The sequence below is a fragment of the Oculina patagonica genome, chromosome 12, assembly GCF_052425735.1.
Source record: "Oculina patagonica isolate OP01 chromosome 12, crgOcupat, whole genome shotgun sequence".
NCBI lineage: Eukaryota > Metazoa > Cnidaria > Anthozoa > Scleractinia > Oculinidae > Oculina > Oculina patagonica.
In genome coordinates, this window is record NC_135769.1 from 17,965,811 (window position 1) to 17,979,645 (window position 13,835).

At 40.7% G+C, this 13,835-nt stretch overlaps 2 protein-coding genes across 2 annotated transcripts; one reads left to right on the plus strand and one right to left on the minus strand.

Moving 5' to 3' along the window:
* Positions 1–1,422: 1,422 nt before the first annotated feature.
* LOC144633748 (uncharacterized) lies at positions 1,423–2,195 on the minus strand. Its single transcript, XM_078492608.1, has one exon. The coding sequence runs from the start codon at positions 2,193–2,195 to the stop codon at positions 1,515–1,517; it is 681 nt and encodes a 226-aa protein (XP_078348734.1). The 3' UTR covers positions 1,423–1,514.
* A 4,364-nt stretch (positions 2,196–6,559) lies between these two features.
* Positions 6,560–8,198, plus strand: LOC144632423 (uncharacterized). Its single transcript, XM_078491074.1, has one exon. It carries the CDS (start codon positions 6,560–6,562, stop codon positions 8,186–8,188), a length of 1,629 nt encoding a protein of 542 aa, XP_078347200.1. The 3' UTR covers positions 8,189–8,198.
* The last annotated feature ends 5,637 nt before the right edge of the window (positions 8,199–13,835 follow it).

Below are 13,835 nucleotides of genomic sequence, written 5' to 3' on the forward strand. Positions count from 1 at the left end.
GTTTAACGAACGATTTTCTTCAGCCCGGCCAAAGTTACAGTAAATTGTATGGAACAGGACCTCGATATAACAAATGAGGCACGATTTACGTTTTCAATTTCTGTGTAAGCTCTGCTGTAAGCTGGCTTACAGGCTTACATGATTTAGTTATCACCTGTGCAAGCATTGCGTGATGGAAAAAAGTAGGTTAAGGATCCGTCTGTTGCCATAGCAACCAATTTCTCCTTGCCTCATTCCATTTCCGCCCCGCCTCAAATAATCCTTTATTTGAAATCTTATTCTAGCCCCCACATCATCCGTCCTTTACCATCCGTCTTTTAGTATTGTTACACGGGCGTTTTAAAGAGCCCTCATATCAACCTTGTAAAATTCCGTTTACATAAGATTAGATGCAGTCAGGGGTACTAGTGCCAGTTGATGGTGACAACACTTCTCCGAAAAGTGACTGAGCCTGCGTTTTTCGTCCCAGAAGTTGCTAAGCAACATGACATATTTATACGCGCAACGGCGTTCGGAGTACTCGTGAGCGCTCGTGCAAGTTTTTGATTGGATAAAATATTTTGGAAATTCTTCGAGTTCTTCAACGAAGAATTGCCAAAACTGGCACTTGTTCCCCCGACTGTCTTAAAAATATTGCGCTTTGCAAGCTAGTTGCCCCTAAAAAATGATGTAGTGATGACGTGATCCGCGAATGTCATAGCTGGTTGTTATAATGTTGCTTGATTCTGAATAAAGTGATGAGAAATGCAAATTACCGTATAAGCGCTATTGAGCCTCCAATCTCTAAGCCTCAGCTCTCAAATTAGCCCCCCCCCCGTCTAGAACTAGTTCAACTATTTTGTAAGCTCCTTCGCAATATAAAACCCCACCCATTCCATAGTAAATCGTGACAACTTATGATGAAAAACAAAACAAGGAAACAAGGGAAATTAGGCTTGTAAAAGTATTCATCTATTTCTATTATTTTGTGAAATTGTGTATCAAACAGCATGAAACATTAACTTCCAGCCAAACTATCCGTAACTCCGTAAATACAAACAAAAAACACCTGTTTTTTTCGTGACCTCAAAATAACATTCAATCTGCACAGGTTCGATACTGTTTGATAATTTATTATCTCATCGTTAAACAATGCAACTGCTTACGTGATTTAAGGGCAAGGAAATTGCAATGGTTTGGCGACTTAAGAGTGTCTTGTTCGTCCTCCAAAAATACCCACGTACGTCTCGGCTAACGATTTGAACTTGACAGATATATCGGTTTAAAACCGAGTTTGAAAAGGGGTCCGGCTTGCATGCCTCTGTGACCCCGAGAGCTATGCCAGCGGGAGCTAATAATAATAATAATAATAATTAATAATCTTTTATTAGGAAGCCTTCATTCACTATACAGTGGTTTTCAGATAGGTCCTAACTAAGATTAAAAATACTTAATAAGACTATATACAATAAAACGAAAAATACCTAAGAATTAAAAACTATTATTAAAAACTAACTTGAATACAAAAGAAAGAATTAACTAAAAAACCTACTTAGAACGCTACGCTTAAAATTTACAAAATCAAGTGCATTTCTGGTGTCTCTGTCTTGGTTATTCCAGTCTTTCAGAGAGTGATAACACACTCTCTGCTTTCCCCAATTTTTGGTTACATGAGGTAGCCTAAGCATGTCTTTATTCCTTGTGTTATAGCTATGAATGTCCCTGTTAGCTTGTAACTCCATAGAGTGATCCATAAGTCCATTTATACACTTATAAACATATATACAGCGATGATAAAATCTACGTTGTTCTAGGTTAAGCCACTTTAAAGCTACGAGGGCATCAGAAGCTGACGAATAAAGTGGTCTGTCCAGGATGATTTTCGCGGCTTTGTCTTGTAAAACCTGTAGGTCATTCATAAGCTCCACATTGTTCTTGTCGCCCCACACAAGATCAGCATAATCAAAAATTGGTAAAACAAGGCTGTTGTAGAAAAGTAGGCGAGCGGTGAAAGGTAACAAATGTTTGATCCTACGTAAAAGACCAAGTCGCTGATTTACTGAAATTACATACTCTACATGATCAGACCATGTGAAGTCTGAGGCCAGCTTAATCCCTAAATATTTAAACGTACTAACACTATCTAATTTACAATCAAAAATAGATAGAGACATTGAGGAAATATTTACTAATTTTCTGTTGCTACCGATTAACATGGATTTTGTCTTTGTAAGGTTCAGTGTAAGTTTGTTCGCTTTTAGCCACATTGCTACGTTGCAAAGGAGCTTAGGCTCCTGGTAGGGTTTCCAATGCTGGACAGGTCAATGGGTAGAGGCCTGACGAACAGGATCACCTCTTCCCGAGGTTAAAGGGGTTGGCGTAGGGCTAACAACCATATCTGTGAAAAATGCCTGTTACGGACACATTGACAACAACTTCAAGGCAGCAAGACTTGGGAGGGGAAGGGCCCGTCAATCAAGGGAATATGACGCAATGCAGTGAAAGCCGTCCGGAAGCTATGTTGCCGACTCCCCTTCTAACTCCCAAGAAAATCACCAAAATAGCCACCTGGAACATACGAACCGTGTTTGAAGCAGGGAAAGCAGCACAGGTGGCAAAGGAGATGGAGAGTTACAATGTATTACTGCTAGGTCCCTCTGAGGCACGTTGGAATCAATCAGAGCAGTTGCACTCATCAGCTGGGAGGCGGGCAGTCCACGGATTATCACGGCCAAGTTTGCCACCAAGAAGAAAGACATTAGTATTATCATCACATAGTGCTATGCACCTTCAAATGATGCTGAGGATGAAAAGAAGGAAGAATTCTATGACCAGATCGACCATGTGTGTATATGTCAGAGGTTCAGGCGGTCTTTACAGGATGTGAGAGTCAAAAGAGGAGCAGACGCAGCATCAGGCCATCATATGGTTTTGGCAACTCTCAAGCTACGTCTAAAGCGCTGCAAACCACCTTCTACTACCACTAGAACAAGGTATAATGTGGATCTGTTGACAGACAAGGAGACTGCAGATATGTTCAAGATCAACCTCGACAACAGGTACCAGGTGCTCCAGCAGCTTTATGATGATGAAAACGCACTGGTTGAGGAGAAGTTGCAGCAGACAAAGAAGATGTGGACTGAGTCATGTGAGGAGACTGTTGGCAGGAAAACAACCCAACAGGACTGGATGATGGCTGAAATTCTGCATAACATCCAAGAGCGAAAGACGAAAAAGGCAATTTTGAACACTTGTAGAACAAGAGCAAGTAAGGTAGCAGCACAACAGCCGTACACAAGGGCCCACAAAGAGGTGAGGAGGAGTATAATGAGAGATAACAGGAGCCACATCGACAACCTAGCCAGGCAAGCGGAGGAAGCAGCAGCACGGGGCCGGGGAACATGAAAGAGCTCTAAAACACAACTAAGACGCTCACTGCAAGATACCAAGTGACAGACAAGCCAATTAAAGACAAGCAGGGGAAAACATTGACATTAACAGAGGAACAGCTTAAAAGATGGGTGGACCATTTCAGCGATTTCCTAAATAGACCTGGCACGGAAGACCCCCCAGATATACCACCATCAGAGACAGAGCTGTCTATAAATTGTGCTAAACCATCACGACAAGAGATAAGAAAGGCAATACAGGCACTGAAGAATGGTAAGGCAGCTGGGACAGATAGTGTTGGAAGTCCAAGGAAATCAGGACAGAAACCAAGCTGTGCATCTTCAATTCTAATGTTAAATTGGTTCTCCTTTATGGGTCACAGACGTGGAGACGCACAAAAAAGGCACTACAGAAGATCCAAACGTTCCTAAACAGTTTCGTGAGGCATATCTTTAACATTTGGTGGCCCGAGAAAATTCGCAACGATGAGCTGTGGCAGGCAGATTCTAAAGAAAAAATGGGGCTGGATTGGCCATACCCTGCGGAAAGACTTAAACAACAATATCACTCGCCAGTCCCTGACTTGGAGCCCCCAGGAGAAGAGAAAGAGAGGTCGATCCAAAAACAGATGGCGACGTGACACAGATGCAGAGCTTAAGATAATGGGTTACACCTGGCAGGAAGCTGTGCGAAAAGCCCAAGGTCGAGCTCGCTGGCGAGGTGTTGTCAATGGCCTAGGCTCTACATGGAGCGACGGGCCTAAGTAAGTAAGTAATTTTCACAGAGTTTGAGCCATAAATTAAAGGGATTTCGGTCGTATTTATATAAAAGGAAGTCAATTATTATATTTGGATTTTAATGTTCGTAAGTAAGACGATTTTATCCGCCATGATTGTTTTAGGCGTGTCACACTGTTTAGAATGTCCTTGAAATTGGTCCGTTTACCTGCGAATGTACCACGAGGAGGGTAGAGTTATTCCTTTCACAGGAAACAAAGACTACACATGTATCTGACAAATTAACCACAGAGATAAACATCGCCAAAAACTCTGCTCCACCTCACGTTCCCATCGAGCACCGCGTGTAAAGGTGACATCAAAGATATGAATAATTAAGAGAAAATTTTAAATTTAAATCAATGGTATTTCAGTGCACATCAGCAAAATGATCTTAAGGTCTCCACACACGTGGGGACAAGACGCAGGGACATGTCGCAGAAACATGTAGCAGCGACAAAATCATGTGTTGTTCACACTGAAGAGACATGTAGCAGGGACATGTAGCGGGGACAAAGCAGCAACAAAATCAACAAGCAGCTATTTCAAAACGAAATATTTTTTTTTCGTTTCCGGATCGCGAACGAGATAAGCATAATAAACAATAATTATGGCGGGAAAGGATGAGGAGAGATGGGTTTGTAAAATTTTTGAGAAGATCCTAGGTCGAGAATCAGTATTACGTAAGAATTAGCCATGTTCGAAACGAGCAGGGCACTGGGTACGAATATTTAATATCGATTGAATTGAAAAATGAACCCTGTCATCTGAAAGAGCATCCAAAAATTAGTTTATTTACAAAATTTGATTGTTATTGGTTTAAACGCATAGGTATGGTTCACTTTTAGAAATCGTTAAAATAAGAGAGCTTAGTATGGATTGGAGGGACAGCTGTCCATCCAATCCATACTAAGCTCTCTTATTTTAACGATTTTTAAAAGAGTATCATGCCTTTGCGTTTAAACCAATAACTCTCAAATTTGGCTAAGTTACTACTTTTTGGATGCTCTTTCAGATGACAGGGTTCATTTTTCAATTCAATCGATATTAAATATTCGTACCCAGTCTCCTGCTCGTTTCGAACATGGCTAATTCCGAAACAGCCAAGTTTTTTTGCATGCATGCAAATTCCTTTACCCTTCCGTGCCAGCAAACACGAGACATCCGTGTTGCGCGTGCCAAAAATCAGCACACACGCGGGGACGTGTCGCTGCGACATGTCCCTAAAACATGACCCTGCTACATTTTTTCCGTGTGTACATATTGTGATTTTGTTGCTGCTACATGTCCCTCCTGCGCGTCCCCTTAGGCGGTCGGAAGAACACATGATTTTGTCGCTGCTACACGTCGCTGCGACGTGTCCCTGGGACATGTCCCCCACGTGTGCGGAGACCTTAAGAGGCGCACGTCTCGACCAATTTGCGAACGTGCCCTCTACTAATTAATAGTTCTGAGGGAATTATCTCTTGTTTGACGTGTCTGATACCTATGGATGGTTCGAGTTTGACTATGAAGATCGTTTTCATAGTTGGACTGCGCTGGGAACGAAGATGCCCCCTCCCATCCCCACCCCCGTGAAGTTGCAGTACAGTGACAGAGGGGTATGGTCATATCGTCTCTGCTCTTAATTTTACACGAGACATGACCAAGAGCACATCCTGATTGTATTTACTGTATTTATCCTGAGTGTATTTATCTGCCGTCCTGATTGTATTTACTTAGAAACATAACAGAATATATTCGCTTTCCGTCTTCTTTAGCAGAAGATTTAGAACTCGTCAACTGTCGTACAACGAAAGACTTTACTAGTAAGTTTTTCTCCGCCACTGTCAATTGTATTCCATTAAGTTTACTGCAAAAGGAGGTCATTAACATGACGGTGGATTGGATCTTAATTAGCATAGACTTAAATGATATTATTTCTCCGTTCCAGTTGAAAAATCGTGAAAATAAAACAGTGTTCTTTAACCTTTTCAAACAAACCCCTTTTTCATCAAAAAGTCTCGGCCGCCTGTCGTTTCTCTTTTTAGTGCTGAAAATGCAATGAAACCGGCTCAGTCTCTCGTGTTTGATTTATTTTAAGTAAAACGAAAAAAAAGCAGCATGCTGAGAAACGTTTTTCGATGAATAACAAGAAAGAAAGACACTTCTGGAGTCTGAATAGGATAAGCCACAATTATTTCCCAAATAGCATGTGACATTAACAGACACCCGACTGACAAAAGAAGTGTTAAACCCCCATAAAGGGGTAAAAACCCACATGTCAAACGAAAAATATGCGGAAATTCGGCAAACAGCACAAAAAAAGTCAGTTTATCATCTGCAGATCGTCACTCAGTTGCGTCCTCAAATACCATCATAACTTACTAAACTGCTGTGTTTTAACCATTTGTTCCACTGGTCTTCGATTAACAATGAGTAGCCGTACACTGATTCAGGTAATTGGTCATATCGCGTACAGGTTAACAAAAAACGTGGCAGGGCACTTCAACCCAGAAGAACCTGAATTCACAACAGAGTCTTTTGGTTACGATCCTCTACAAAGCACAGGTCGAGAATGGAATTATCTTCCTGTTGATGAGCTTATTTATCAAGAATACAGCGATAAAGAAATCACAAGCTTGGACTACCTTGCGTCTAACAGGCTTGATGTAAGGGTTATAGACGCGTGTTCGCCAGAGGAGAACGAAGAAACACAGGAAGCCGATCAGCAAGATGAAGAAAGAGCAATGGCTTGGAAGCGATTCAGACCATCCGCTCTCCGTACAGTTTGTAAATCAATGTTCATTGGAGCTTTGATTTCACTACTAACTGCTACCATCATAGGTTCAGTATACATGTCGATCGCCTACCTTTCTTTTAAAATTACAACCAACTGTGAATTTAACCCAAAGAAGTCCATTCCAGTAAACGTGCAATGGATGAGATCAATTTCTGTTGTGATCTCTTGTGCTTTTATTTACACTTGGTTCTTTACATGTACCTTTTTCTTATTTCGCCCTTTTCAGTTAATGGGAGTGAAAAGAAAACTGGTCCTGGCTGCTTGCCTTGTATATTTCTTGGACACATGTTACCGTGTCGCTCTGCAAGCCCTGGGAATATCTCATTCCAAGCTTTCTGCTTTGCAAAAGATTCCACTCAATGCTTTGTTTGTAATGGGTATATGTTGGCAAGCCTATTTTCTAACGAATCACTTCCGTATGGGACGGACAAGGAGACAGCAGATGACTTTGTTCTTGCAAATGACAGTTCCCAGTTGTTCTGTAATAATTCTTGCCGTTTCTACGGCCTCTATAATTTACCCAGCGTATAACAAACAAAGTAAAGAAGGCAAAATGCGCCTGGTAATCGCAATCTTCGCTCCTCTCATTGGAGTCATGCTCAAAGTCATCTCGCGAATTTTTATCCAGCAATTATGGAACATTACTCATCCGGGATATTCCTATGTCCTATTAGCGCCGCTGTATTGTACCTCGGCGGTTATGTTTCGGGTTTTACAAGCAGATCTTGATAGTTTGCAATCCATCGCTATTCTAGGAATAATTCACGGCGCTACGGAAGTCATAGAACGAAGCACCATGGTCGTGATCGATCACATTTGTCACGTGATTTGGAAAAGAACATCAGCTCCTTGGGGAAGTTTTCGCACTCCTCGCCGTGAGAGACTGATGGCTGATATCGCTATCATGAGCATGTTGTTTGAATCAACTGCTTTAGTGTCAGTTAACGGTTTTTTATACCTGTATCAATTCATTTACCTACAAAACGATTCCTTTGTAAAGTTACTACAGTCTTTTGCCACTCATACTTCAGTTCAGCTGGTGATTGAGTGGTTTTTCACCAGCGTGTCTCTAGCGATTGAGACTCGCTATCAGAATATGGCTGTCATGGCTGTTTGGCGAAGAAGATGGAAAAGACACATTTTAGTGGCAATGGTAACTGTTTTGCCAGTTGGTGTATGGACTAGCGGAGAACTTTTAGTATTGTTACACGGGCGTTTTAAAGAGCCCTCATACCAACCTTGTAAAATACCGTTTACATAAGTTTAGATGCTGATCTCCAGTCGGGGGAACTAGTGCCAGTTGATGGTGACATCACTTCTCCGAAAAGTGACTGAGCCTGCGTTTTTCGTCCCAGAAGTTGCACGCAACGCAACACGCTTTCGGAGTATTTGTGAGCGCTCGCGCTAGATTTTGATTGGATGAAATAATTTGGAAATTCTTCGATTGCTTCAACGAAGATTTGCCAAAAGTAGCAGTTGTTCCCCCCGATATTGCGCTTTGCAAGCTAGTTGCCCCTAAAAAATGATGTAGTGATGACGTGATCCGCGAATGGCTCAGCTGCAGCTGGTTGTCATAGTGTTGCTTGATTCTGAATAAAGTGATGAGAAATTCAAATTATCGTATAAGCGCTATTGAGCCCCCAATCTCTAAACCCCACCTCTCAAATTAGCCACCCGTCTGGAACATGTTTAACTATTTTGTTAGCTCGCAGTCTATATAAACCAAACCCATTCCATAGCATCCTCGGAGACCCAGGGGCAGTTAGTGGGGCGAGGGAAACGCGAAAATGCGGGTAGAAAATAGCGCGAAACTGCGAGGGAAAAAATCAGAATAAAAAGTTGTATTGACTGAAAGTGCCCCTGGGGAAAGAGTCTTACCAGACCAGTTCAAAAAGCTCTCTGAATACTGCCTCCTGATTGGGCAGAAAAATCTTTTGTATTCCCTTTGTATTATTCTGCCCAATCGGCGACCAGCCTGACTACAGTCCTTTTGGTGTGTTCTCACACGAAATATGTACACAAAGCCAGTTCGCTCCCCATATCTGTCTTGCTTGTTCGCCAAGAATTTGCTCGGGAAGGAAACGTTTCGGCTAGTACCTCCTCAACTTGGATGTGAAGTGTCGGGAAAATTTTGTCTTCGGGAAATATGACCGTCATTTGAGTGCTACAATTGGTGCTGCACGCATTACACGAGCGCGTAGCTAATCGGTCGATCGACGGAAAAATTTACAAAATGTAAGGTCTTGAGTTTAATGTAACTTAAAACATATTGTTATTTTAATTTATTACTATGATATTCGAAGTTATCTTTCTTATTACTATCTTTTCTTTAATGTAGATTTGTAACTTTAATTATTTATTTTTTCTTCTTCATTTTCTTCTTCACCTCCCGCCTCGAATAAGTAGGCTAATTGCGGGAGCTGAAAAATATTGTAAATAATATGATTGTTTAAATAAACTTTTTTTGTTGTTGTAGTTTCGCTTCCAGCTGCGATCGATCTTCTATTATCTCACCTATAAAAAACTTAGGAATCGCTGCTGCACGCTTTGCACGCGTAGCTAGACGGCCGCTTGACACATCTGCCGGGCTTGTTCGTAAAAAAAATTACTCTTGTTTGGAAAAGTTTCGCGTTAAGCTGTCATTGATCTTCCCAGAAAAAATCTGAAAATATCCATTACAGCAGTGCAACTAGCATATCGCACACAAACTTTTAAAACTCGCAAACAGCATGCAAGTGTTACGATACCTGCAATCGACCACAATCTGAAGAATCCGCCGTTTCTCCGCGTGCATGGCCGTCAAACTTTCGACGTTTTCAACCAGGGGAGGTACTAGCCGAAACTTTTCCTTCCCGAGCAAATTCTTGCGAACAAGCAAGACAGGTATGGCGAGCGAACTGGCTTTGTGTACATATTTCGTATGAGAACACACCAAAAGGACTGTAGTCAGGCTGGTCGCCGATTGGGCAGAATAATACAAAGGGAATACAAAAGATTTTTCTGCCCAATCAGGAGGCAGTATTCAGAGAGCTTTTTGAACTGGTCTGGTAAGACTCTTTCCCTAGGGGCACTTTCAGTCAATACAATTTTTATATGCTGATTTTTTCCTCGCAGTTTCGCGCTATTTTCTACCCGCATTTTCGCGTTTCCCTCGCCCCACTAACTGCCCCTGGGTCTCCGAAGATGATTCCATAGTAAATCGTGTCAATTTATGAAAAATAAAACAAGGGAACTTTAAGCTTGTAAAGGTACTCATCCATTACTGTTGTTTTGTGAATTTGTGTATCAAACATTGATTTTCAGTCAAACTAGCCGTAACTCCGTAAAAACAAATAAAAAACACCTGGTTTTTTCTTTTCGTGAACTCAAAATATTATTCGATCTGTACAGGCTTGATGCTGTTTGAGAATTCATTATCTCAGCGCTAAACAAATGCCTACATGATTTTGGAGCATAGGAAGTTGCAAACGTTTCGCGACTTAAAACAACAGCTTATTCGACCTCCCATAAAACCTCGGTACGTCTCGGCTAACGGTTCGATCTTGACAGAGATTTGACTGTAAAATATTTAAAAAGCTTCTAGAAACCACGGGGATTAACTAGTTATTCAGTCTGAAATGCAAATAACTGGAGTTCTTTCAAAGCACAGTTAATGCAGTTTTTTGCCAATTCTTGATTTCAACCATTTTTGAGTCTAATGCTTGCGTGCGCTTTGCGCATGCGCATTAGACTCTTTGTTATATGAAAAAAGCTGTTAGCAATCCCAAGGGAATGGTTCGGGATCGATAATCGTTCGCTGTAATGTAGAAAACAATGATCAGCTGCAAGAACGGACTCCGTACGGACACGCACGATTAGTTTCAATTAAAAACAGCCAATCAGCGACACGTGTTCCCACGCATAATTAAAAGTTCTTTCTCAAGTCACGATTACTCAACACTTGAACAGGACGAAATAATTTTCCAGTTAAGACATTTGTAAGCTTTTTGTGAAAATAAATCTTCGTTTTCAGTTCAGTTAAGCACTTGTGTTTTCGTCTTGCTTAAAAAGCAAGACGTCTTTGAGAAAAAATATTTCGACGGCGACTCGCGTTTATTTACACAATGCGACCAAATATTTATTTTGTTTTAAAAAATAGAAAACTTTACCTCGGTTTTTGTATTTAAGTCATTCGAATTTTGACCAATTTTTTCTTTACAGTGCAAACAAAAACCTTCAAAAATAAAAGATGTACATGGATAAATGTAAATCAAGTTACGCGACTAAATCAAAATGCGTTTGTTTGGCCGCTTTGCAGTATTACACTGTCCCGGCCTTTGCCATACACTGAAATCGAATTTCATGCTTTTACGACTCTCAGAGATCTTAAGTTCTTCTTACAGCTAGAAAAATCATAAAATGGTTACATTGATATGGAAGTGATGATTCGCGAAATTTGTACATCATGATAAACAGTCTTCGCTCCTGTGTATGGTAGCTCGATAATAATTGCCTAGTTTCCAGCGTTCAAAAGGTCATCATTATATTGACGTGAGCATTTACACCCGTTTTTAGGAAAATCTGTCACTAAGTGCTTACAGTACAATGGAGTAACAGTCACTATTTCAAGTGCTTTTATTGCAAAATCTGTTTCAAGAGTCATCATCAAAATGGTGAAAAATCTGAAAGAAAACGATGTGAAGTTCTTCAACCCTTGTTGTAATGAACATGCTTTTTGTAAATCGTCACGCAATCTTGTCCAAATGTTTAATCGTTTCTGCTTTTACGGACAATACGGAAGAAGTAACATCAACTCCTGTTCATACTTTAAATTTTGTGAAGCATATAACATTTATGACTGTTTCGTTTTCATCCATAATCATCCACGATGCCCCTAGCTTGCTATAAGCATTTTAAATTAAACTCCCGAACACAAACCTCTAACCAATTTTAACCGGCTTACGAAAACCGCGCAATCTGTATCACTATGCCATACGGCATTAGACTCATGTCACCCTTGGTGACCTATTTTTATTAGTAGTACGCTGGTTGACGGTGTTTGTATAACATTGTGACTATTGTGTTCAGTTTTACATAGCGGATGCATCGTGGACAGATCTAGCAGCAAAGAATCGAAAAACCAAGTTTCGATCCATGATCTGAATGCAGGGTCCGAGAGTATTGACAAGTTCGAACTGCTGAGACATGTTTCAGAACATGAGACATGTTCAGACATGTTTCAAAAGAATTGTTCATGGTTAAATATTTATTAAAGTTTGTTCTCGAAACCGTCATCAGATCAACAAATAAAATTATTCATTGGTGATTTTTTAAATAGCCATATGCATTAGTTACGGAGACCCAGTCTTCGACTGCGCCATAAGATTATCATTCTACTAAGACTGGCGACGAAGTGGTCTATGATTTACTGAATAACAAGGCACTGATAAGCATGAACAAGCTAGCCTGCAATGCAGGCGTATTTTGGATGAGCAAGCGCTGAATATTCCATCGAGTGTTTGGAGGGTTGGGGCGAGTGAATAAAACGGACAAGGGGAGTGGGGTGAGGATGAAAAGCAAAAGTGACAGGCAATAGGAGCTAATAGTGAGGCCAGGAATTTCATTTGGTTGGATGTATTTTCACAAAGTTTGAACCAGAAATTAAAAACCGGGATTTCGGTCGTATTTTCATAACAGGAAGTCAAATTATTATATTTGGATTTTGATGTTCGTAAGTAAGACGATTTATACTTTCGTGTGGATGTGAACCGATCGAAAGTTCAACAACGGATCATAATTCCAAACAACGCATAGTTTGCATGTTTACAGCCCTTAATCTTAAAAAAATGGTTGTGCAAAGACGAAAAATCACAGCAAGTCTTTACATCTCCGGCTCTGGGACTTCGTTAACTAAAAAGTTGCAGATAGTAATTGAAGTATTTGTTTGCCCTCCCCCCTCCCCTCCCCCTCCCAAAAAATATGCAACATTGAATAGAAGGCGACTGTTAAAGGTGTTTCGGTTTGGAAAATAACATACAATAGTTTGGAAGAAGCCGTTAGAAACAAGCGGAAATAAATGCTTTAAAGTCCGTGAGCAGAAAAAACTAATCTTCTGCGTGAAAAGGGAATAAAAGGGACAGATTATCATCGTAATTACAGTTGAGCGTTTGTTCAGGTCACAATGAGTAGAACTACCCTGTTAGAAGTGTTTGGTCCGATCGCTGTCAGTTTTACTCGAAGCATGGCAGAGCGCTACAATCCAGAAGAACCTGGATTCACGGAAGAGTCTTTTGGCTACGATCCTCTACAAAGCACAGGTCGAGAATGGAATTATCTTCCCGTTGATGAGCTTATTTATCAAGAATACAGCGACAGAGAAGCCACAAGCACGGATTATCCAGCGTATAACAGTCTTGATATAAGGGTTATAGACGCGTTTTCGCTAGAAGAAACTGACGAAACACAGGACGATCAGCAAGATGAAGATATAGCAATGGCTTGGAAGCGACTCAGACCATCCGCTCTCCGTACAGTTTGTAAATCAATGTACATTGGAGCTTTAATTTCAATACTAGCTGCCATCATCATAGGTTCAGTATACATCTTCCTTTCTTTTGTCTGTTATAAAACTATAAACAACTGTGAATTCCACCCGAAGAAGACAATTCCGTTACATCTGCAATGGATCAGATCAATTTCTCGTGTGATCTCTTGTGCTTTTCTATACGCTTGGTTCTTTGAATGTGTACTATTCCTTTTCCGCCCATATCAGTTAATGGGAGTGAAAGGAAAATTGTTTCTGGTTTGTTGCGTTGTGTATTTCTTAGATACACTTTATCGTGTGGCTTTACAAGCCGTCTAGGAATATCTTATTCCAAGCTGACTACTCTAAAATCGCTTCCGCTTAACGTTCTCTTAACTATTAGTGT